The sequence below is a fragment of the Mytilus californianus genome, unplaced genomic scaffold, assembly GCF_021869535.1.
Source record: "Mytilus californianus isolate M0D057914Y unplaced genomic scaffold, xbMytCali1.0.p SCAF_7, whole genome shotgun sequence".
In the NCBI taxonomy this organism is placed as follows: Eukaryota; Metazoa; Mollusca; class Bivalvia; order Mytilida; family Mytilidae; genus Mytilus; species Mytilus californianus.
Window position 1 is genome coordinate 10,266,762 of NW_026262723.1, and position 25,524 is coordinate 10,292,285.

Genomic DNA, 25,524 nt, shown 5'->3' on the forward strand with positions numbered 1-25,524 from the left:
AATCAATCAACTTCATTAATTAATCCATGTAAACAATACACGAAGACAGGATCTTGTTCAATGTTATAAATGTAAAATTTCCATTTAAATCACTCAATAAATAGTGCTAACTTTTTTATTTACAATTTACTACATGACTGAACACTAATATCTATTTTTTTTAAAATATTTTTTACTATGGTTCTTAGTATATATAAGATGTTACATTTAGGCTACTAAGTATTACAATACGATTGTATTCATTGACGTTTAAAGGCATACTTTTTTTTATTTTTAACCCCCCCCTGTACTGCAATTTAATCAGTCCGTTGTAAATGCAATTAGGTAACTGTTATTTGTATATATCAGTCTGAATACTGTTATATACTATCATGTAAGTTGAATATATTTAGACTCGTCCATTACAGGGAAATTAGGCTTCTGCAAGTGCTTTTTACGTGTACTTTTCTTACGCTTTCGAAAAATTCAATGAGAAGTTGATATTGACATATTCTTCCAAATACTGCCCACATTCAACATGATGAATATTTAAAGACCTCCTCACAAAAAGGGTTGTTCAAATCCGCTCGCACTTCGATCTCGGGGATGTCAACATCCCTTTTTGTGTATCCCTTTTTGTGAGGAGGTCTTTTAATATCAATGTTAACTTATCATTGAACTTTTACTATAATACTTATTATGCCTATAAACACGATAATAGAACGTGTATCATAAATTTTAATTTACGGATAGATCATTCATCGAAAGTTGTAATACATTTCAAATGCACGAAGTGAAGTGCAACTGTCATATACATGATATACATTGTATATATATACACACCATCTAGTCAAGACAAACGAATGCAGATGTCCTTGGTATTTAGTAATCAACATTGTTACTGATATGACGTGTTCACATTCGTCGTGAACAATTGTCACGGAACAATGCTACTTTAAAATTAGTTCGAACTAGAGACCTAGTTTTTTTTTAGGTTATCAATTGATTCGAATCATGGTTTTGCATGAATGTAATGTAGTTGTCGTCCTAACTCGAACACGTTTACATCATGATATATTAGGCGAAAACTTTATTTAGGAAATAATGACGTTCTGTATTTAAAAGGGCATCAGATACAGTTCCAAAAAAAGTTGAGCAAAGTTATAAAAATTTTGGAGTAGATATTCTTCGTCATAAATTAATAAGATTGGATTCAATCTGAAGCTGTGATAAGTAAAGATAAGGGAAAAATAAATCCCGCCAAGAATGACTAGTTAATTATTCAAGCCATGCTTAGAATTATTGATAAGATGTTCAAAGTGGGATATTTTTTACCTTAAAATGTGGAAATCGAGAGGTTCTTATAATATCATTTTTCTACATTAACTGTCTTTTGTCATGCTTTCTCCAAATAGCAAATAAAAACATATGTCACCGTGCTGGATTCGAAGATAAATCGCGATTTATCCTAAAAATTGCGTCCCCCCTTGGTAACCTCAACGTTAGCGCCAAAATGCACGACGTCGCTGGCTGACAATTTGGACGTCTCCCGCCAATTACCCTTGCAAGGTTATCGGCGATATTTTCCAAGTGTTTATATATTGCTTATAAAGAGCTACCTTGAATTATTATAATATTGTTTTGGAAATAAAAAAAAATGTGTATCAAAACAGGGACTTTCTCTACTAAAAGTCCCTGATCATAAATACCTCTCTATCATTTTCCAAGTAAAAACATCTCCGGTATAGTTATTGCGGACTGTTGAAATTTTTTACGGCTTACTTTAAAGACTCGCGGCAATTTAGAGAAAGACATGTCGGAATTGTACACACTCGTGTATTGTTGAAGACCATATGTTGACCCCTAGATGTTTTTGTTTTGGTTGGTGGGCTGCTGTTTCATTGACACACACCCAAAACATATTTTATTCACATTCTAATCGCTTTTAATAATTTCACATTTATTCATAAAATCAAACTGTTATTCGGGTGAATGATTACAGTTAAGGAAAACTTTACAATAAATTTGAAATATTTCATAATTTTTTGATCTGGCAAAAATGATTCAATGTATATCTGAAAACGGGACATGTTACCTATAAATGCCTCTTAACTTTGGTTTTAGTTTTTGTGTCTTTTTTTATTCATCTCCCAAATATAAAACATACTAGAACACACCCGCGAAATCGCGGGTTGAAAGTATGGAAACTGTTGTAGGATAAGTTTTTGTAAAAGATTTTATGACTGGAGAATTTCAGGGAAAGGTATCAAAAGTCATAGGTACTTAGGAACAGGACAATTTTTTTTAGCCCTCCCCATTTTTTTTTTCAAAATCCGCTGTTTTTTTTGCTCTCTATTAATTTCAATTATTTTCGCGTTTTTCTGTATACTATGAACATACATATACTATAATCTCTATATAATATATGACCGCCGTTGATAGTAAACTTGGAATTGATAGTACATAGCAAATACACTTTATTTATAGTATATGTATGCTCATAGTATACAGAAAAGGCAATAATAATTGTCCTGTCCCCAAGTACCTATGAAAATAATGTGTAATTTTAAACAGTTCTAAACGGAAGTCTTGTCTATGACTTTTAAAAAAGTCCGTTTGATGACGGAAACAATATCCGGACGTCTTTATTTTCATTTTCCTCCTCAAATAACCCAAAGGGAATAATCATAAGCAAGGATGACAAATGCGACTATGCATGGTACCTATAGGACACAAAGGCATGATGGTTAATTTATTGTGGAAGGAAGAGAAGCGACACACAAAATGAGGTCTTCTCATTTAATAGTATAGATTCATGTACTGTCCGAAATTAGAATTTTAAAGCAAGTCACTTAAAGCATTTATAATCTGGTTAATAAATGTTAAGAAATACCATATAGTGTTGTGGAAACCCCAAAGTATAGATGTGATAATTTTTTAACAGATTTAAAGACCTTTGAAAAAAGACTATCAGTGTGTAATAAATTTATGGAAAACTGGCCCTATCTCTTTTGGTTTTGTACTATTATATTGGCATACATTCTCCTCGTAATAACCAGTATTTCATGTTTTTTTTTTGTAAAAGTTTCGATTAAAATCGGAATACTTTCATTAAGCGTAATTATGTTAGTAAATTACTATATATTATTTTAAAAGTTGTATCATCGCTAATAATTGCGGCATACCATTATTGTCGCGACCTCTCATATTTGACAAAAACAAATGGAATAAAATGTTCCGTAAGGAAATTTACTTCTTTTGATGTGTTGATGTGGAATTACAATGATTAAAACTGGATTTTTGCGCTATCTGAACTTTTGATATGAAATTTGACAGAAATTGATATTGACTTTGCTTGTTACTAAAATGCGCCGTAAAACTATTTGTTGTGTGCTGTCAGAAAATCGAATCCAAATCAAAATTCGATCAGGAATGAATGATAATAAAAATGATAATTGGCATGCATTATGTTTACACCAAAAGAGTCAGTCGTCTTGAGATTACTCACTATACGATATTTTGTTGACTTCATTATTCAAGACCTCACAGAAGCTTCAAGACGAGGACAACAGAAACAGTAATAAGTGTTTAATTTCTTATGATTTTATATATCAAAGTGTTAGAATAAAAAGCACTAATCTTCAAGGCATAGAAGTTGACGTGTGTAAGAAACACAAGTTGGAGCATTTATACTAAATACCGTTCAAACGGTATTTTTATTATGGAAAATTACACGCATGACGTCCCGCCGAAAGTGACGTTTTGTGGGAATTCGAATGCATTAACGTCGGTCGCGCCAATAGTTAACTCCCTTGAAACTGTATCGGATGCACCCCACATATCAATTAGTACGCACCCTTGCTGAGTAATGTAATCTATCGAAATACTTCGTTTTCAAGACACTCTCTTCAAATAAAATTATTCAAAAGTGTTCGGATTTGTACACAATGTGACTTAAAATCGCACCGTCTGTATGCAACAAGCATGTGAAGTATTATAGAATTTTTGGAAAAGTTTTAGCCTTTTACACATACAAAATAATGTATTACATGCAAAAATTATTACGCATAATCATATTATGGATGGTTGCTCGACTACAAAAATAGCTGGATCCCCATTACCAAACATTCAATATGTATCAGAAAGATATTAATAATAGATCGACATAAAATTGAAAAAGTTGTCCATGCATGTACCATTATCGATTAAACTGGTATCATTTAGATGGCATACATGTAGTATAAAATGGAGCGTGTTGTGACATAAGTATGAATGTAAACAGAGGTTCATCATTATATATGTATACTAGAACACACCCGCGACATCCCGTGTCCGTGAATGAATTAAAGTAACTACGCCTTATGCTGATTAAAACTAAAGGTGTACAGTTTTCTCCACAACCGGAAAATTCATGTGACAATGGTTGTATTTAGTGGTAATGACGAAGTTCAGGTGTGATTATGACACGTGTTTATATAGCAAATCCTAAATACACCATTTGGTGGTGCGCCCGTCAGGGGTGGAACGTACAGATTAGGTAACGGGTAAAATATAACATTGGTATGGGATTCTGATTCGACACGGAACTTGTTAATTATTGGTAATATTAATTATGTGGAAAAAGAAAGGGCCTGGAATGCTGTAATTTTTAATCAACACCATTGTCCTATATTAGTTATATATAAAGATGAATTCTTTGATTCGTCGTTTTTCCGTCATGTCGGCTAACAAATTGGACCTCGTTATTTTAGTATTATAGATTACCGACCGTGCGAGGGCTTTATAGCCAGTCAAGGTCGTTAATAAGCCCCGTCATCAGAATTATAGATATTACCAAGAACTTTTCTATGAAAGCTATAGTGCCGAACAAGATTTTGTGAGGTAGACGAAATTGACCTTAAAACGATCGTATTGAATTTTGATGTCCAAAAATAGGCAGATCGGATATATTTGACTTTATCTACTGACTACTTTTGTTTGGGGTTAATTGTAATTATAACATTATAATGAGAGTGAAATTAGCCGTGCATAACATGTTTTCGGCATTTCTCTTCGAAAAATGACTTGTTTAAAGGAATAAAACGTCTGATTTGTAAACTTTCTCTTTTTTCTCCGGAATAGGCTATTTAAAAAATGATTTATCTACTCTGTATGTAGAACATTTTGTGAAAATATGAGAAGTGGCAATTCTTACCTTTTATACCTTTAGTTTCATTGATAAAAAATAATATGGACTCGTCCAGTGTCCAGTTTGAAGGTCAATTAAGTTACTGTACACATTCATGCATGTTCTGATTTAATCAATATACGTGTATGAAAAAAAATAAACAGTTTGTAGGTAAACTATTAGTAACTTAATCCAATCAAATTGCGTATGAGACAATAACAATGACCGGTCCACATCATAATAAGTAATATATAAATAACACATAGCTGAGAGGGTGATAGAGCAGATTGTTACCCCGAGAAAACATTGTCAACTGAGGCGAAGCCAAGGTTGACAATGTCTTTTCGAGGGGTAACAATCTGCTCTATCACCCTCTCAGATATGTGTTATTTAATTTAATACACTGAATGTTCTGTTATGACTGTCTATTAAATTTCAAATTCAAAGTAATAAACTATGTCGTCTTGTATATAACAATCAACCGTGTTTATTAAAGCGCACACTTGAGCAAACGTCTCCGTGAAGGGTAATAGAGTATTTGTCATGGGATAGAGTAAATTGTCTCCCTCGTATTTACCAATCAAAATCTGGCATTTTGACATGAAGTATAATAATAGGGATAAACTGGGTAGGGAGAAAATGACAGATATTTTAAGTTCATGTTTTTTTCAAAAACGACCAAAACTCTTGCCATAATTTCAGAAACGTGTCGTTCTGTATTGGTATAGTTTTCGGATCTTTCATTTGCGTATTTAAGGCAATAGAAAGTTTGGACTTCAAAAGTCTACATAATGTTTGACTTTATACAGAAAATTCACCCTTTTAAAACATTTAATGTTTCACAAATTATACATGGATACACAGTGATATCATTTCTCAAAACACTGTTCTGATTGGTATATTTATACTGTCATAACGTGCGTTGAAATGAACTGTGGTATAGCAAACATCGAATTCCCTCACAAAATGTTATCACACTCTACAGACGGTTTTTGTTATTTGAATCCTTCATCAACTAATTCAGATGTTCTGTTCACAGACGATTTTAAATTCCACATGATTTTGAAACCTTATTGTTTTTTTAAGCAGTGGTAAATGCATGTTATTTTATCTTGAAGGATGTTTTGCTCCTCCGTTTAAAAAAACAAGCTTTTAAAGAGACTGTTATAAGTTGTGATAGTATATATTAAATAACGGAACTTAAAAAGCAGACAAAAAAGAATGGTCAGCGTCCGTGTTTTTTTTTATAGATATAATCAATTATTGAAAATTTGGCGAGGAGCGATTCTCTCTAGATATTTCGTACATTCAACATTGGCACTTTTTTTTCTTTCAAAAACTATGAAAAAATACCAAAACGGCTTTTAAAACTATATGTAATAAAATTATGAAAAGAAAAGTAGTAGTTAGCGGTCAAATTTTTTATTGGCACTACATCGATAAAACTAGAAGATTCCGAAAATCTGACAAAACTTCAAAAACAAGTATAGCGACATCTTTAAAGTTACACACTAAATCGTTTTTTTTCAAGATTTTCAGAAGTTTTTTGATAGAAAAGCTAATTTGAAAACCAACAGATATTAATATTAGCGAATAATCCAATAGTTACTACGTCAAAGATTATGGTTGTCACAGTTGACCATGGATAGTTCCGATTCTCATCTTTTCCGAAAATGTGGCATTACCGAATTAGACATTCAATCGTACTTGCAATTAGCAACACAACGGGTAGATTTTGTGGATCAGGATCTGCATACCTTTCCTGAACAACTGAAGTCCCCCGGTTCAGGTTCGCGCTCTTGGTCTTAAGTTTTGTATATAGTGTTTTGCGGAAATTTGTTTGTCTTTTTGTCGTAATTTTTTTGCCATGACATAGTCGGTTTTTCTTTGACTTACGATTTTGATTGTCCCTTTGGTGTCTTTTTTCCCTTATTATGAACGTTTTCTGTGTATTTATTACGTCATGAAAATTGGATATAAATGTTTGATATAGGGTTTCTAACAATAAACTCTATTAGATTCACATTTGTTATCAAGGATGTGAGAAACCAAGTAAAAACAACATGTATTCGCATCAGAATAAAAAAAAAATGCCATACCCAACTATATCAGTCCTATTCAGGACCGATAACTCTGTCGATAAATATTGTCGGGTATACAATGTTGTTGAAATCAGAGCATCTGTTGAAATGTATACAATAACAAATTTTTTTACACAAGTTTAACTTTATATCGATTTATTGAATGCCTGGATTTTGCTTAAAATATTGAATTAAAAAAATAAATAATAAAATCATATTCAATGAAATCTCGTTTAATTTTTTACGAAATAATACAAAATCCATTTAAATTAAAATTTGAATCAATATATTTCTTTAAAATAATTATAGAAACATAAATATTAGTTTGATTATCTTTTAAAGCAAAAATTATTTTTTTAAAGATTTTTTTTTATAATATTCATATTTTCTTAAAGTTTATTATGATACATACTTCTTCTGGTTTGACACGGGGAAGAGAAGATATTTATTTGTACAGTTATGAAAACTTTTGTATATCACAAAATTTAAACTCTGGTAATACATGTATACACAGGATGTTTAATGTCACCTGGTTGCTTTTGGTTTGCACGTCTACCTGACAATATATTGTTATGTAACATTACATCCAAAGTCAGAGTTCACCTGTTCGTCAAGTGATGGGATTTTGAAGGTATGGAATATTCATCTATAATAATTGTTGGGATTTTTTTCTCTCTTGGGACGTAAATATTTTTTTGTTCTAAAAGGAATGTATAAATATATTTCTAAAGAAAGATAAATTATACAGAAAACAGGAAAAAAACCTTTTAAAAAAAGAAGAGAGAAAATTTTATTATAAATTTTATTGTTAACTATCCTGGATATCTGTCAAAATAAAATGTTCCCATGTCACACTTAAAATAATATTTTTTTAATCAATAAATTTTGAAATCAATCATATCGAAATATCACCAAAGAAAATAACAGAAACATCAGAGATTCTACATGAAAATTAAATTAAATCAAGGAAAGTCTTACTATACAAATCCTCGATTTGATGCAACATTTCCATATACATCATCCGCCATTTTGAAAAATCCCGAAATATTCACTTTTTTAAATCGATTTTTGACCGAAATTGCCCAGAAATTAAACTGTTTTAAATAGTATTTTTCGCCAGATATATGTTTGAATATACTTAATCGATTTGCAAAGTTTTATTTTTATTAACGGAATTTCTTTATTTGTTATACAAGTAGACATGGGTATCGGTACATTTAGCATTGAGTCAACGGAGAAATAACGAGAAAAAGTACATGTTTTTACGATTCTCCAGTGACAGAATTTAATCAAAAATTAAACTGTTAAGACCAACATTGTTTGATAGAAATATGTTTGAATATCAAGGATTGATTTGCAAAAGTTAGAAAACGGGTCAGGTTCATGAGAAAACTAAACTTTATTGAAGCACCTATGCATTTTATATGGGGCAATATAATACAAAATGGCGGCTAGTATACGTCACAAAAGTCACGTGATGTCTGACTTAGTTGGATATGCTTATCAAAATCATCAATTTTGTCTATGGTCAATTTAGCCCATGAGAGTTATAACATCAATAAATAAAGTGCAATTAACTAATATATAAACTGATCCTGAACAAAATAAATGAGTCTTTAAAGCATGTCATTACTACTTTGTCGGTTCTTGACCAGTTAAATGAAGAATTAAGTTTTCAACTCCCTCATTCAAATTTTGCTATTTTATTTTAGGTCCATGAAGATCCTCCCCTTCTAGCGTATGTATCATTCATTGCTTACAAATATTTAGATTTCAGCGTATTCAATTAAGTTTAACCCAGAAAAGCGATTCTTCGAGGCACCAAATGTATCAGGACCAGTTTTCATCTGTCACTGGCATCTTTTCATTGATTGACCGATTGATTGCGTTTTACACAACTTTAAGGACTATATACTTCATCATAGTGGAAAGTTGTTATTGGTGGAGAAAGCTGGACTACACAGAAAGAACTAATGACCTTTGGTAGAAAAATTTGTAATGCTGGTCATTTTAGATCAGTGTTGAACGGAACTTGAACTCACAACATTAGTGTTGACACGCTAGTAATTGCTTTAGATCAACTACTTAGAACATTCGGCCATTCACGTCTCGACATCTTTTGAACCAATTGTTACAATATTTAAAAAGCGCGCAATAAATGAATGATTTCTACGTTTTTGAAATATTGCTGAAATTGTGCAAAATGTATAATAAATGATGTGTTGACATTTTTAAAACAATTGTTGCAAATACAAAATAGCAAAAAAATTACGAAATGTTTTTTTTTTCAGGAGTGAATTTTATACTTTTTCAATCAGGTTTTGATATTTCATTTTAGACTTAATTGTCATTACTTGAAACTGATGTCAAAATGTATCAAAGTTAAATCTCTCATACAATGCTGGTACCGGTATTATATAATGTTTATATACATTCATGTATCCCAAACAGGAATCTATATTACAAGATAGTTTAACCTTTAGTCTAGTTTCTACGTGATTTCCAAGTTCATAACCCAGGCTAGAGATAAGAGAAAGCAGAGGACAACGAGGGATAAGTGTAAGGAAAATGACAAAACTTATATGTTATTGATGATATAAAAACAAATCCGGTATAGATGTGAAACAACTGAAAATAAAAAGCCAAATGAATTAAATAAGGACAGCAAGATTTGACAGATGATAGGAAACATAAACAATATAAAAACTCAAACAAACTGTGCCCCCATACGATACGGTATATATTTCCATTTAAATAGATTGGGCATTGGTGATAAGCAGTTGTCAAATTCTTATTCATCATGAAACTCCTGGCTTTATTTGCTGCGGTAATTGGAATAACATTCGGTAGGTGTTTTTTAAATAGTGATTTAAGTTAGTTTTCATATCGTGATACGATGCCCATATATATATACACACATTCTAACGTCTGTATATATATAAATCAAACAAATACATTTGTAGTTAACCATTCATTGCTACCAAACATTTCGATTATTTCAAGTAAGTGATTCAAAGTTACACGATGTTTTTGTTTTAACTGTATACTGCACATTAATTGCGAAAAGATGTGACGTCACAAATCGTATTAATACAAGGATATAGCGATCTAACAAAAAGGGGAATATAACGCAAGTCAATGTTACTTGAGGGAGTTCCATTCAAGCTAATAACATATTATGTTACCTGGCGATTGTTATTATGTTAGTGTATGCTATGATTTTTACCAGCAGCTGTGTATTCCTGATATCCAACATCCTTTAATTCCTTGAAAATGTTATATTATAAAAACATTAAACGGTGTGGTTATTTTTCTCTGTACATTATATGAATAATAAATGGTCCTTTAGAGCAGTTGCGGCTTCTTTTATAAACATTTTCTTCACCTGTTTAACAACTATCAAATGCAACTATTTTAATCACACGTGACATCAGCTTTATAAGTTGTTTTTTTTTTGTACCAAACTAACACTTAGGTTTACCTTATATGTAGGGTATTGGAAGTATATTAGCAAATTTTCATTTTTTGTTAATTACAAGGCTTAGCATGGTATTCTTAATTAGATTATCTTCAAATAAAAGAAATCAAATAGGATTTGTTTTCTCCGGACAATATAATAGCGTTGCATTACTGTTCGGGCACAATGGATCTTAAGCATTTGTTAATCAGTTACCGAGAAATACCTTTGGATATGACAAGCAATATTTATATACAATGTATTTACAGAGATGATTTAGCGGCCATATCTATTGTCATTTGTCTAAAGTAGCTATATCATATATATTATATGGACATGTTTAGCAATATTAAGCATCCAAGTCACAAAGTATAAAAAGTTAACAATTATAGGTCAACACGGAGCCTTGGCTCACACCCAACAGCAAGCTATAAAGGGCCCCAAAATGACTACTGTAAAACAATTCAAACAAGAAAATCAACGGTCTAATTTATATAAAAAACGAGAAACGAGATTCACCTATGAACCACACCAACAAAGGACAACCACTGAACAACAGGCTGCATTGAATCAATGCAGTGCCTTTTTTCCTGATCGTCAAATATTCAACTGTCCAAGTCTCATGAAATCAACGTTAGTTTATTTATGGTTGATAATATTGTTATCATGACCAGTCATGGTGAGTTAACTATGAGGGTTCGGTAAATACCGTTAAAATGAGCAGAGATTGTTTTCCTATGTAAATTGTTTACTTTTTACAAATTGTGACTTGGTTGGAGAGTTGTCTCATTGGCACTCATACCACATCTTCTTATTTCTATATATCAACAACATACTGAATTATTTAAAAAGCTACCGAACCGTACTGAAAATAACAGCAAGCGAATTTACTAATTATTTAAAATAAAGTTCAGCATGACATACAATTTGTAAAAAGTAAACAATTATAGGTCAAAGTACGGCCTTCAACACGGAGCCTTGGCTCACACCGAACAACAAGCTATAAAGGGCCCCCAAAATGACTAGTGTAATGTACAGGTAAAAAGCAACTACTGAACAAGCTGAACATAGACTGAACAAGTATTTTCTGACTGTAAACAAAATTTCAAAACATTACTAAATGAACCGCAGTGGATAAGTATGAAACTGGACGGAAAGACTGAAAAAGACTTAATATTTTATTCTCCATTGTTTTACAAATGTAAGAGCTTGTCAGAACAAAAATGACCGTTTCAGATCAAAATTAGTTTACTAGTGATGTCTCCTCTGATGAGTTAGAAAAACAAATGTAAGACACATACACATCGTATCAGTTAACCAATTCGTGATATTGACCATAGCATTTGTGTAGTGTGGATTTCAATGGTTTTTCCACAAACCCCTGTTAAAACAAGCACATCCTTATAAATGTGAACGTGGAGGCGCGTAACTTATAAATTGAGATTTTAAACGCCATGCAATGCGACAGACGGTATGTTATAACTGATAATGGGAGATTGGCAAGTGGGGAGTTGAAATTGTCACGTTTGTAATAGATCCTAGTCTGTCAATTTCAACAATAATATTCAGATAAGGTGAACAAGTGTGTTGCCTAAACAGCAAACGTTGCATTTATATTGTTGGTGTGCTCTTTATAATTCATTAGTGTATCATGTGTCCCAGTCTGGCTATTGAAATTGTAATTTCTATGCAAGCGTTCTTTATAAGTTTTTGTTTTTGTTTTGAGTATACTTGCATATGACTTACCTGCCCACCTTTAGTGTATGTCAATTTATATTCCAAAAACTAGGTATAAAGTTCAAAGTACATGTTAATAATAAACTACAACGTGACAATTGTACATGACTTATTTATGTGTGCTTATCAATGACAATGTAGGTCACTCAAATAAATATTTTATACTTAAAAATAAAATTGGTTTCTGTTCTGTGCTTAATAAAGGCAACAGTAGTATACCGGTTTTCAAAACAAAAGTTACATTCTTCTTTGTACAGCTTTTGCTTTGTTCTGTCAATTACCCAATTTTAAGTAGCGAGGATAAATCACTAAAAAAAACCAGCTTCTCCTTGTCTTTAGATTATGGTCTTAATAGCACATTTTTCCCTGGTCTACTTCAAATCAAATCTTAAGTCTTGAACATTTCGAGCTTCAAAGATGATTAAAAAATACACATATGTTTGAATCATCTTGCTGTGTTTTATATATCTGTTTGCTTCATTACTCACTCGTATTTCTTTAATTTTAAGAATGAATGTCCTCCATGGAGAAAAATTACACATCCAGCATTTTCTCTTTCAATTCTATAAGAATCAAATGTGTTATCGCCCTTTTCATGCAGGTAACCGTGTAACCTATGACGCCAATTTTCTGTTTTTAGCCAAGTATTTGTAGTGTTATTATGAAATATGTAAAGAAAGCCCTGGAATTGACTAGCTTTATACGAAGTAGGACTATGTCTATTAAAGTCACGTTACCGCAAACTATAAATATTAGTTCAAATGATTATAAAATGATATTATCATTACCTATATGTGTCAAATTACAGATGCTGAAATCGTCCAAATTTAGAATGGTAAGGGAGGAAAGTTTTAAAAATATGTGTTTAAAAAATTGAGAACGATTTGACAACCATTTTTTACAAATATGTTCATTTGTACTAATACAAAGTCCAATAGTATTAACGAGTTAAACTGATTTTTATTACAAAGTAGGTTGTTAATGACTTTTTTATTGATTCTAACCCCTCTTTTGTGTTCCATTGCCTGGTCGTGACTGCATCCACGATCAAGTCAACACTTTATAAGGAGAGCTTGTTAGACTATAGTACTACATACTTGAAATATGAAGGCAGTCGTACTTATATGTTTAATTGGCATTGTGTTTGGTAAAACACACATATTTCTATTATATTTCGTTTGTTTTTGGTAGCATGAGACCCTATATTCTGTTGACGCAATCGCATCTTGTTATCTTGATTTGCATCTTCTAAGTCGATGTAGGAGATTTGAAATTAATTAAACTACTGTGTTCTTAATTTCTGTATTAAGCAAGATAAATGTGCATGAATATTTTACTCATTATTATCTGAAATTTCGTGCATTTTTCATAATTCAAAAATCCTAAACATAGAACTGGTATTATGAAAAAAAGATACATATCAGCTATGTCAGCATTTACGCTTTGCGAGAGTTTACAGGAACTAGAAATTTTAAGAGTTGTGTTAATCTTCTAAGATAATAATTTCTTAAAACATAGGTGCACCGAGTGGTAAAAATACAGGATGTGGAAAACAAACAACCGCACCTCATAAATCTACATATATTGTTGGAGGCAAAGAGTCCATTCCGCACAGTTGGCCATGGCAGGTATGTTTTTATTTTAGATTTTTGGCATTATAGGTCATCTGTTTAACCGAGTTAATCAAAGAAGTTGAAGTTCTCAACGTGTCATTTTTTTATGAAAAAATATTTCTTCTTTTGTTAGGTTATTTTTGGTTTTGAAATTCAGCTTTACAAATTTTAATAAAATATTTTAATGATATGCATGCTCTCTTTCGCGCCTTTAGAAAAAACACAGTAGCCGAAAAAACATATTTGAGTCTCTAAGGAATTATAAAATAAAGCATACAAAAGACTCTCATGACTGTTATACCTATTTATCAAGATTTCGTTTACTACATTACATGATAAGTAAATCTTTGACGCATATGGGTCACATTTCCGAATCGGAAATGCTAAATTTGTAATTTGTCCATAAAAAAGCACCGGGAAGGCGAAATATGTAATCAGGATTATGTCTACAAAACTTAAATGTTTGCAATAGGGATGCAAAATTGGAAATCTAGATTTTGTTAGTCTTGTATGTTTTTTTTTAATTTTGGTTCATTTCTATGTTTCTATGGTGGCCTTCGGCTGTTGTCTGCTCTATGGTCGGGTCGTTGTCTCTTTGACACATTCCCCATTTCCATTCTCAATTTTATTCGAAATTTAGTGTGACGTCTATTTTCGCTGAATTAGTATACAATATTTATTAGGGGCTAGCTACAGCCCGCCTCCGGGTGCGGGATTTTTCTCGCTGTTTTGAAGACCTATTGTCAATGTGTTTCATGTGTTTGTAGCATCTCTTCACGAGTTGGTTGACCGTTATGGAATGTCCGTTTCACATATGACAACGGATATGTTCCAGTTGTCCCCTTTTCATCGAATGTGACCTACCGAGTTAGACTTATCATCGGGTTTGTACTAACATGAGCAACACGACGGGTGCCACATGTGGAGCAGGATCTGCTTACCCTTCCGGAGCACCTGAAATCACCCTCATTTTTTGTTGGGGTTCGTGCTGCTCAGTCTTTAGTTTTTCTATTTTGTGCTTTGTGTACTATTGTTTGTCTGTTTGTGTTTTTCTTTTTTTAGCCATGGCATTGTCAGTTTGTTTTCGACTTGTGAGTTTGAATGTCCCTTTGGTATCTTTCGCCTGTTTCTTACTTATAAGATATTGTTTAATCTTTTGTCCGTGTCCATGTATTATTATGCCTTGTAATATAAGGGTAACCAAACGTGGTTTTATGAATTTAAACTTTGGATAAAAGGATATGATATAAGACTAAATATGCAATTTTTAATTTTATTTCGTAATTAACCCTATTAGGGAAAATAAATGAATTTAACGTTTTATACAGATTCTTTTGATGCATGTGTCAAAGATAAATGAGATACGTTAGTTCATATCTAAAATACAATGGAAGATGAAACAGTATTGAACATAGATTTACTATGTTTTGTCATAAATGTATACCTTAATATTTAACATCTGCAAATATTGCATATTATGTAGGTTTTGATGAGGTACAGAACAAGTACCCTGACATGTGGAGGTTCCTTAATCAGAAATAACGCTGGAGATCTTGTTGTTATAACAGCTGCCCACTGTGTTGATGGGTACGTTTTATTTTTTGTTTATTATCGATTTACAGTTATACAATTTTACATAGAGATGGGCATTATTGCTTCTAATACACTTTTGTAAATGATGATGAACTTCTGATCTAAACAACATTTTATTGAATTTTATAAGAATTGATCAAATACAAGTTTTGTTACGAAGATTTGCGTGTAAAGTCTGCCTTTCGATCAGAAAATTAATATCAAACCATTCGGAATCAAACCATTCGGACTTTATTCAGTTTGTTTGTAATTCGGCTAAATATACACTTCAATAAACTCTTTCAGAATAACCTATATTACTGATGAAGGTAAATCCAGAAAAGCGCCTCGGATGCATGTTTTCATTTCTTACAGCACCGAGTCGATACCTCTGCTGGTTGACTATCAGTCCCCGAGGGTATCATCAGCTCAGTAGTCAGTACTTCGGTACTCGCATGATTTATAACAAACTTTATAAAATTGCCCGTTTATAAATATTGAAATTATAAAAAACTAAGGTTTCAACTCCCTCAGGCAAAATTGGCTTTAGATGGATTTGGCTATTTTTTAAGTCATTTTTGGTTTATAGCTCTTCAACATTTTCAGTCCTTATACATCCTTGGCTTTCAAATATTTGGCTTTGAGCGTTCCTGATGAAGGTAAATCCAGAAAAGCGCTTCGGACGCATGAAATTTATAACGTGTTGTTTTCATTTTTTACTATAATGAAGTTTTTGCTACAAGTTATAACTGTTGTCTGTACATGTAGCAAATATTTTATTTATTGTTGTACAGTCCTGCATTATACGTCAAAGCTCCCAACTAAATTACCAGTCACAATTTAATTATACACTAAGAACACTCTTCAAAAGTACTCTAGTCTGGAGATATACACATAATAACCAATCAATCAACCAGTGAATCAGGATTGCTCATATTGCGATTTATTTTCAGAAAAAGGATGATTTGATACGACTGTCATACAAGTGAGAGGTTTAGCTAGCTATAAAACCAGGTTCAATCCACCATTTTCTACATAAGAAAATGCCTGTACCAAGTCAGGAATATGACAGTTGTTATCCATGCGTTTGATGTTTTTGAGCTTTTAATTTGCCATTTGATTAAGGACTTTCCGATTTGAATTTTCCTCGGAGTTCAGTATTTTTGTGATTTTCCTTTTTTCTTAAAATTTCAATATTTTTAAAGGAGAATATTACGAAGATATCAACCCCAATCACCAATAAATCCCTTGGCACGATACACCATTATTGCAAATTGAACAATATAGCATTCCAATTTGCACGATATATATATGATACAGTTCTCCCACTTTAGCATGCACCATTCCTCATTATAACTTTTATACATTTTATTGAAAGTTTACACCATTGAAGGGCTGTAACAAGTAAATAACATTTGTCAATCAATTTTCGACAGTTGATTACAATCGAACTGGGAATAATATACTATTGTTTTCTGTTTGTTGCTAGTCAGATATTGAAACTTCAATGATATGATTAGATTAAAGACACGTCATCCTCCCCCTCATTTTTAGACTTATACTTCGAATTTGACATAAGCGGCCATCATCTCAGTACCAAAATCTGACAAACGACACGATTTTAATTTTGAAACTATCAATTGCCCCCACTTTAGTAGCAATATACCAATTGCACCTGCATATGAGATATACATTTCCCAACTCATTCTGTATTCAAGTGCTTGGAGCTACTACTCAGACTTTATAAAACGTCACCAGTGTCTGAGCAGAAGGTTGAAAAACCATGGTTAATATGCCAAAGAAAGTCTCGTCCTTTTTCTAAAAAAGTTCATCGGAAGATACCAAGACTTTGTTGATAAATATTCCGTATCAACTTCACAAATGAAACATGATGGTCATGAAATATAGATTTTAGGTACTGACGTTGTTTATCATCTTGATAACGTGTTATAGTGTTCTTTTTTTTTGTCTTTGTAAATTATAACCTTTACTGTTTAGTCCATTTTTATTTATATCATTTTGGCTTGGCTCTTTACTTATACATCCTGCCATTGTGTTATTGTGCTCTGGTCATTTATTGTATTCTTGTTTTTCATTTTTGCCTATGTGCTTTGTCTATATGCCATTTTGTTTTTCGTTGTTGACATATTTGTTTGCTTTTATAGTGATTAAGATTATGACACAATGTTGACTGCTGTACCCCTATTTTTGACATTTTTACCTATTATGTCTGTTTGTTTTGTTCACACATTGTTGTCAATATAATGGAACTTTATGCGCCAGTCATACAAGTGAGAGATTTAGTTATCTATACAACCAGGTTTAATCCACCATTTCTACATAAGGAAATGCCTGTACCAATACAGGAATATGACAGTTGTTTTCCAATCGTTTGATGTGTTTAAGCTTTTGATTTTGCCATTTGATAAGGAACTTTCCGTTTTGAATTTTGCTTGGAGTTCGGTATTTTTGTTATTTAATTTGTACTATACTCTTATCTCTTAACAGAACAGAAAACAGACCAGGAGATTGGACCATCGACGTTGGAGTACATTCAAGATCTGGTAATGAGGCAAACCAGAGAGCGTATACTGTTGCATCAATCACCACTCACAATCAATATAATACAAGAACCTTTGACAATGATATTGCACTCATGAAACTTGTATCAACAGTCACAGAGAACGCTGATGTCAGTCCAATATGTGTGACGTCACTACCAACCAGTGACTTTTTCAATCAAGAGTGTGTCGTAACAGGATGGGGAACTACCTCTGAAGGTAAATGAAAATTAGTTATTAATAGTAAAGAATTAACATTTGTACAAACGATGTAAAACAAATCATATTTTTGGTAAGTTTTAATATATAAACTTTAAAAAGATGTGTGGAAAATGATTGTACTAATCTACTAAAACGTACCGATTTGCCAAACGATAGACATCAAGATATTACAGGTATAACCTTTAACCATCTACCCGTACCGAATTCTTAAAGTATACTCTGAATACCTGACAGCCTAACATATCAGTGGTTGATTTCAGCTATGTAATTATTTAATTAGTTTGTCCTTTAGGGAATTTGGTGTTATGGTAGTGTTTTTGGCTTCATATATAGATATTTGTTTATTGTTGAAAAGAGTAGGCTTATTGAACTTCATATGTTTTTATTGTTTTATCGAATGGTAGCTATCATAGTGATGTATAATACATGGTCTGATATTACAATTATCTCCCCGTCTAAAGCCAGTCAATGAAAGAGTTGAACTAACTATCTTTAGTATACGGGTTGGTGAACATTGATCTCAATGGAAAAGTGTATTTTTTCATCTAAGGTTTATTGAAGTAAATTTTCAATATACTCTAAACACAACTAGTACAATGAATGCGGGGTGGACGAGAACAATTTTGGAACTTATTTTGTGTATTCATTCCCATCCGAGATCACTGCAGAAGTTGCATATTTAATAAAACTGTACATCTCATATGAGAGGATTGTTGGAATTTATCTTGTTTTTCCAGGCTTTGAACCATGGCAATTTTCAAGAACAACTTTGATGACCAGGCATGTTTTGTCGTTATGTATCACATACAAGTATCAAGGAATGTTTGAGGAAGTTTTGTCTTTTCCGTATTCAAATAGTCCTATAGTTGTTCATTCAATCCTTAATATTTTATCTGTAAATGGTACTAGTAATAATAAAAAAATTTCAAACATGAAAATTATACAGTCATCTGCTAATTTGAAATAATTATTTCAAATTTTAGGATTATATTTTCATGTCATCAAGAGATAACTTATTTGTTGCCCTGTATTTTGTTATAGTTTGTCATTGTGAACATGCCATTACCGAAGTATTCGAGCGTCACTGATGAGTATGTTGTAGACGAAACGCGCGTCTGGCGCAAATACAAAATTTCAATCCTGGTATCTATGATGAGTTTATTGTTAAACTACAAGAAGTAAAGTCGATAGCCTTTGTAGATATTTGTACATCTATGAGAGTTAACATGTGGGTTTTACAGTTATTAGACTATACTTATCTACAGTGGACTATAGAGTCCTTCTAAATAATCAAGATAGTAACGGACATAAGCGCGGACATATTTTTGTAAACTTTTATCAGCTACAGTTGGCTTATTGACTTTGAGATAACTTCAAGTAGATCTCTTACGTGTAGAACTTCATTTTCTCATTTTCGGGCATTATGATTATCAAATACGGTAGATGTTTCTCTAATCATTGTTAGGACGATACGTTTAATCAATATATACTTTTGGTTTATACTTTTGGCGTAGTTAGGTATTTATACATCCCACCATTGTATTATTGTGCTATGGTCATTTTTGTATTCTTGTCTTTCATTTCTGATTATGTACTCTGTCAATAGAGTACATATGTTATTTTGTTTTTCTTTATTTAAATTGTAGTTTGTTTTTTATAGTGATTAAAATTATAACACAATGTTGACTGCTGTACTCCAATTTTTGATTTTTTTTACTTATTATGTCTATATAATATACAAATAAGTGGATGTGGTATGATTGCCAATGAGACAACTGTCCATGTTTGTTTTCCTCACACATTCTTGTCAATATAATAGAATGCTATATGACTGTCATACATAGCTAATTATAAAACCAGATTTTATCTACCGTTTTCTACATAAGGAAATGCCCGTACAAAGTCAGGAAAATGACATTTGTTTTCTATTCGTTTGATGTATTTGAGCTTTTGATTTTGCCATTTGATAAGGGACTTTCCGTTTTGATTTATCCTTGGAATGCGGTATTTTTGATATTGTACTCTTCAGTGCGCTAATTTTTTTTACGTCTTCAAGCATGGTCGCCTTTGCTCGTTTCGTCGAAATAGCAAATTTAACAAAATCAATAAAAAATGGAGACAAAATTGAAATAAAAACCAAATAAGAATTGATACAATGCGAACCACACGTCGATTATAACAAATAAATAATTGAGCATAAAGGGAAAGTGTAAAACGGCGAAGTGTTAGAGAAAACTATTCATACGCGAAATTGTTGAAATTAGAAAAAATGCAGAGCACAAACAAACACATATTGATTGTCAATAAAGCATTTATTAAATTTCAATAACTATTATAAATAAAGGATAATACTTTACCATTTAGTGTGACTTAATTATTCATATCTACAATATATAACTACTTTTTCAAATAATAAAATTTCGCAATTTTCTTAATACTAAATGTTTGCCATAAGTTAACAAGCAATACGTGAACGTGATGTTGCTAAATTGTGTGGACAAATATAATTCTTTTTTATTGTTTTTTTTTTCAACAAACTTGGAAGCATATGACAAAATCAAGCGATTTGTCTTGCCGCCAAAAATAAAAAGAAACAAAAAACACTCATTATCTGTATGAATTGAACTCCTACTGTAAATATGTTCAGTTAATATATTTCCAAAGAAAAGCTAGGGCGTTTACAAAATATTACAATGTATTAGAGAAAAATTAAATATACGATCAACGAAAATTCAATAGTTGAGTTTTTTTCTTCAGAAAATGCCTGTACCAAGTCGAGAATATGACAGTTGTTTTCCATTCGTTCCGTTGGTTGATTAAGTCTCACTTTAGATTTTGTCAGATTTTATGGACTTCCCTTTTTTAATTTACCCTATAAGAGTTATTTTTGTTAATTTATTTTTAACTTCATTTTATTTATACTACTTTTATTAGGTGGTTCAACATCTGATAAACTTCAAGAAGTGTACAAACCAGTGCTGTCAGATGCAGCTTGTACAGGTTACTTGAGTAATGCTTATAATGCAAACACAATGTTATGTGCCGGTCTTGATGTCGGTGGAAAAGATGCTTGTCAGGTAAATACACTTTCTGCGTTTGCAGTATTATGTTCAGTGGTAGTGCTTACGAGGTAATTTTTATTATGCAATTTACGACTAAAGAGACAGATTTATTGTTGATTTATGATAAAAAAAATATTCACTCGGTTCTTACAATTACATTTGCGAAAGCAAATATACAGATCTAACATTGTTGGGCTGATGTTTAGACGAGTTGTATGTACAGAATGTACACAGCCATGTATCACCATCACTGCTGGTGATCCGATGGATATATCTGTTGTAGAGTTGTCACTGGTTCAGACGTACTTATATATATATAATTTGTTTTACATGCACACGTATATAAAATGTCTGAATAATAGCCAAGGATAAATCTTACGGGGCGATGGATCATATAATAATGATACAGTACACTACAAAATATAATATATAACAAGCAATTCTAAAAGGGTACAACATCACCAAAAAAAAGTAAAATCATGAACAGATGTTAAATATTTCGGATAACTAATATCCTTCATCAGCATTATGTCAAATGATTCTTATCTGGACATGTGGTAGTCAAACTGAACTAATAATCTTGAGCATTATACAAATTATCACGAATTTATACGCTGATAAGTTTTTCAATATTGATGTTTGAGAGGAGGAATAAATTCCTTAAAGCTGTAAGAGTCCTGTACTGAAGCCTGAGTTACAGGAAACAAGTGATGGTAGGGACTCATTCTATGTTTTTTTTTATATATGTGTGTGTGAATAAAAGGAGATATCGTTCAAATTGATTTATAATTCTGTTTTGTACAGGGAGACTCTGGTGGACCATATGCTTGTTTGAACTCTCAGGGAGAGTGGGATCTTATAGGTATGCTTTATTTTAAAAATATAACAGTATATGGACGCTTAAGAGAACACAATTTGAACGAAAAGTGACAAAAGCATGAGCTAGATAGCATATCCTAATCGTAAATCCAAAAGAGATTAAAAGAGAAAATGTTTTGATTTTCCTTAAAGCAAAACATTCTTTACCTGCCACGTCCGGACTATTTTTGTTAGATATTTTTTTCTGTAATGTATCGATCTGATGACTTAAGCTCTTTTCAACTGATTTTAATAGTTTGTTCTTATGTTGTACTGTTACACTACTATCCCATGTTAAGAGCATAGTTGAGCGCACACAAACATGTTTAACCCGCCACATTCTTTATGTGTCTGGCCCAAGTCAGGAGACTGTAGTTCAGTGGTTGTCGTTGGTTCACGTATGTCATATTTGTTTTTCGTAAATTGTTTTGTTATGAATTAGGCCGTTAGTTTTCTCAATTGAATTCTTTCATATTTTTCATGTCGGGGCCTTTTATATCCGACTCTACGGTATGAATTTTTTTTCATTGTTGAAGGCCGTATGGTTGCCTATAATTGCTAACATCCACTTCATTTAAATTTTGGTTGATAGTTGTTTCATTGGCAATCATACCACATCTCTTTATTTTTTATATTTATTTTGTACTTTTATACAATTATTAAGTGTTATACCGCCATATATGGATTGACAAAACTACTGTAGATGTTTAAAGCTTTCAAATACATAATGTTTTACACTGATATCCTGATGTGATAGTACATTTGGGATTAACTCTCGTAAATCTCCTTAGAAAACGCAAAAGTTATCGTTTTAATCTTTTCTCAAAAATGTTCGTTGCTTTCTCGGAATGATCTGCTAAATTTGGACCGAATTGTTCCGGTTACATAGTAAAAGAGTTATTGCCCTTTTCGTTTTCGTTGGGGTAACTCATAAATTGTAAGTCATAGAGACCTAGACACCTTTAATAAAAGCAAGAATTTAAAGCTAAGGTCAAAGCATGGTTTTTTCTTGTCGAATTACTCAGAAACCGTAAAAGGTATCGACATAAAGTTTTTGGCACATTAAAAGTTGCGACATGACTTTTTATATGAGTTTTCTTCTCTTTAATATTCAAAATAGGCTTTTTGGTAGGATAACTTCTTATCCATACTTGTTTTGGAACTGGGATCTGTTGATATGAGATCCATGACCTTTTACCTTGAAATTGAGGTCAAAGTTGAATTTATGTTTGACCTATGCTCCTACTGCATACAAGTACTTGATAAAACCTTAAGTCCTTTTGGTCTTCAGGCTGGACGACTTTTGAATAAAAAAGTTACAGTGTTTTTACCCGAAGTATTTTTTTTGCATTAATTCAATGTCAAAGTACATGTAAACCAAAATATGTGAAGAATCAACGTGATTCAACCTTTCATATGAACTGGAAGTGCCATTGTGTAATACCGGAAGTAGAAAACTAGATTTTGATTTTACAATGCTTGTTTGGAAGTAAAATTCTGAACATATTTACTGAGCAATTCTATACAGCCTTTACCGTTTCTTTTTAAAAACAAATTAGTCCTCTCTTTTAATTAAACGTTTATAAAATGTTGAATTATTCGGTTTTACTACCCCCAGACTAGCACGGCCTTATCTATTATAGTTGGCACAACATTATCTATTGACAAATACATCAATTATGAAATTTCTAATTTCAGCAACGAACATCTGTAAATCTTAAGTCTTGAGACATATTTATTTATTATAGGCATTGTCAGCTGGGGATATGGATGCGCTCGACCAAGCTTACCTGGTGTGTACGCAGATGTACATAAATATTTGAATTGGATTGGCAACAACGCTTAGAAATTCTACGAAATTCTAAATAAATATATATGAAACAAAATATATAAAATTTGTGATCTTTCAAGTGAGAGGTTTAGCTAGCTATAAAACCAGGTTTAATCCAACATTTTCTACACAAGAAAATGCCTGTATCAAGTCAGGAATATGACAGTTTTTGTCCATTCGTTTGATGTGTTTGAGCTTTTGATTTTGCCATTTGGTTAGGGACTTTCCGTTTTGAATTTACCTCGGAGTTCAGTATTTTTGTGATTTTACTTTTTACCATTGAATTATGATATTGACTTCCCAATGAAAATCACCATAAATAAATAAATAAATAAATAAATAATCTTGATTTCAAGAGGATAATTCCATTAGTTAAAACTAATCTTCCTGAGAGTCCTCAAAATAATAATAACATATTTATAAGTACATACAATATTATAATGATATATTATACACAATATACAATTGTATCTAGATAATAATGAAAAAGCATATTAATTTGCACAATTGATGAAAAAATTGTAACATTTTGTTTTAAAAGATACAAGTGTATTACTCATTTTTATTTCATTTGGTAAACTGTTCCATATTTGAGAACCTGAATATGTAAATGTTTTCTTTAAAAAGTTTGTTTTTGGTAACGGAAGATTTAATAGTTTTTCATCAGCCGAACGTAAATTATAATTCTGATTACCAATAAAATGAAAGTTTTCTTGTAAATAGTTAGGAACCATATCATTTAATGATTCAAATACAAGTATTGCCTTTTGATATTGAATGCGTTTTTCCACATTTAACCAGTTTAAACTAGTAAACAACAAACTGGATGATGTCATTATGTCAGCTTCTACTATAACCCTAGCAGATTTCTTTAATAACTTATTAAGTTTATTTATTCCACTTTCATAGCAACTTCCCCATATATTGCAACAATAATCAAACAATGGCAGAATATAAGCATTAAAATAAATAATACGTATATGCATAGGTAAATATTTTCTTATCTTTTGTAATAAATTGATTCTATTTGATATTGTACATGACATTTTATCTATTCGCTCATTCCAATTTAGGTTTTTGTCGATATATAAACCGAGAAGTTTTTCACAATCTACATTCTCTATTTGCTCATCTGAAATTTTGATATCTAAACTGTTCCCAGTTGAATAAAGCCTCTGTTTTGAACCAATAATCATTGATTTACACTTTTTGGCATTTAGTTTCATACAATTTTGCGAACACCAGTTTTCAATTACATGAATATCATTTTGAAGGTTAGCAGTTAACTGAAGTACATTATTACCTTTACTATGTAATGTAGAATCATCTGCATATAAATCTATTAATGAATGTTTTATGTTCAGTGGTCAATCATTGATATATA

At 31.7% G+C, this 25,524-nt stretch overlaps 1 protein-coding gene across 1 annotated transcript; it reads left to right on the forward strand.

Annotated features, from left to right (window-relative positions):
* Positions 1–9,969: 9,969 nt before the first annotated feature.
* Positions 9,970–24,208, forward strand: LOC127708894 (trypsin-1-like). Its single transcript, XM_052214054.1, has 7 exons — positions 9,970–10,073; positions 13,940–14,049; positions 15,518–15,621; positions 18,115–18,386; positions 21,324–21,466; positions 22,256–22,313; positions 24,058–24,208. Exons 1-7 carry the CDS (start codon positions 10,028–10,030, stop codon positions 24,153–24,155), a joined length of 831 nt encoding a protein of 276 aa, XP_052070014.1. The 5' UTR covers positions 9,970–10,027; the 3' UTR covers positions 24,156–24,208.
* The last annotated feature ends 1,316 nt before the right edge of the window (positions 24,209–25,524 follow it).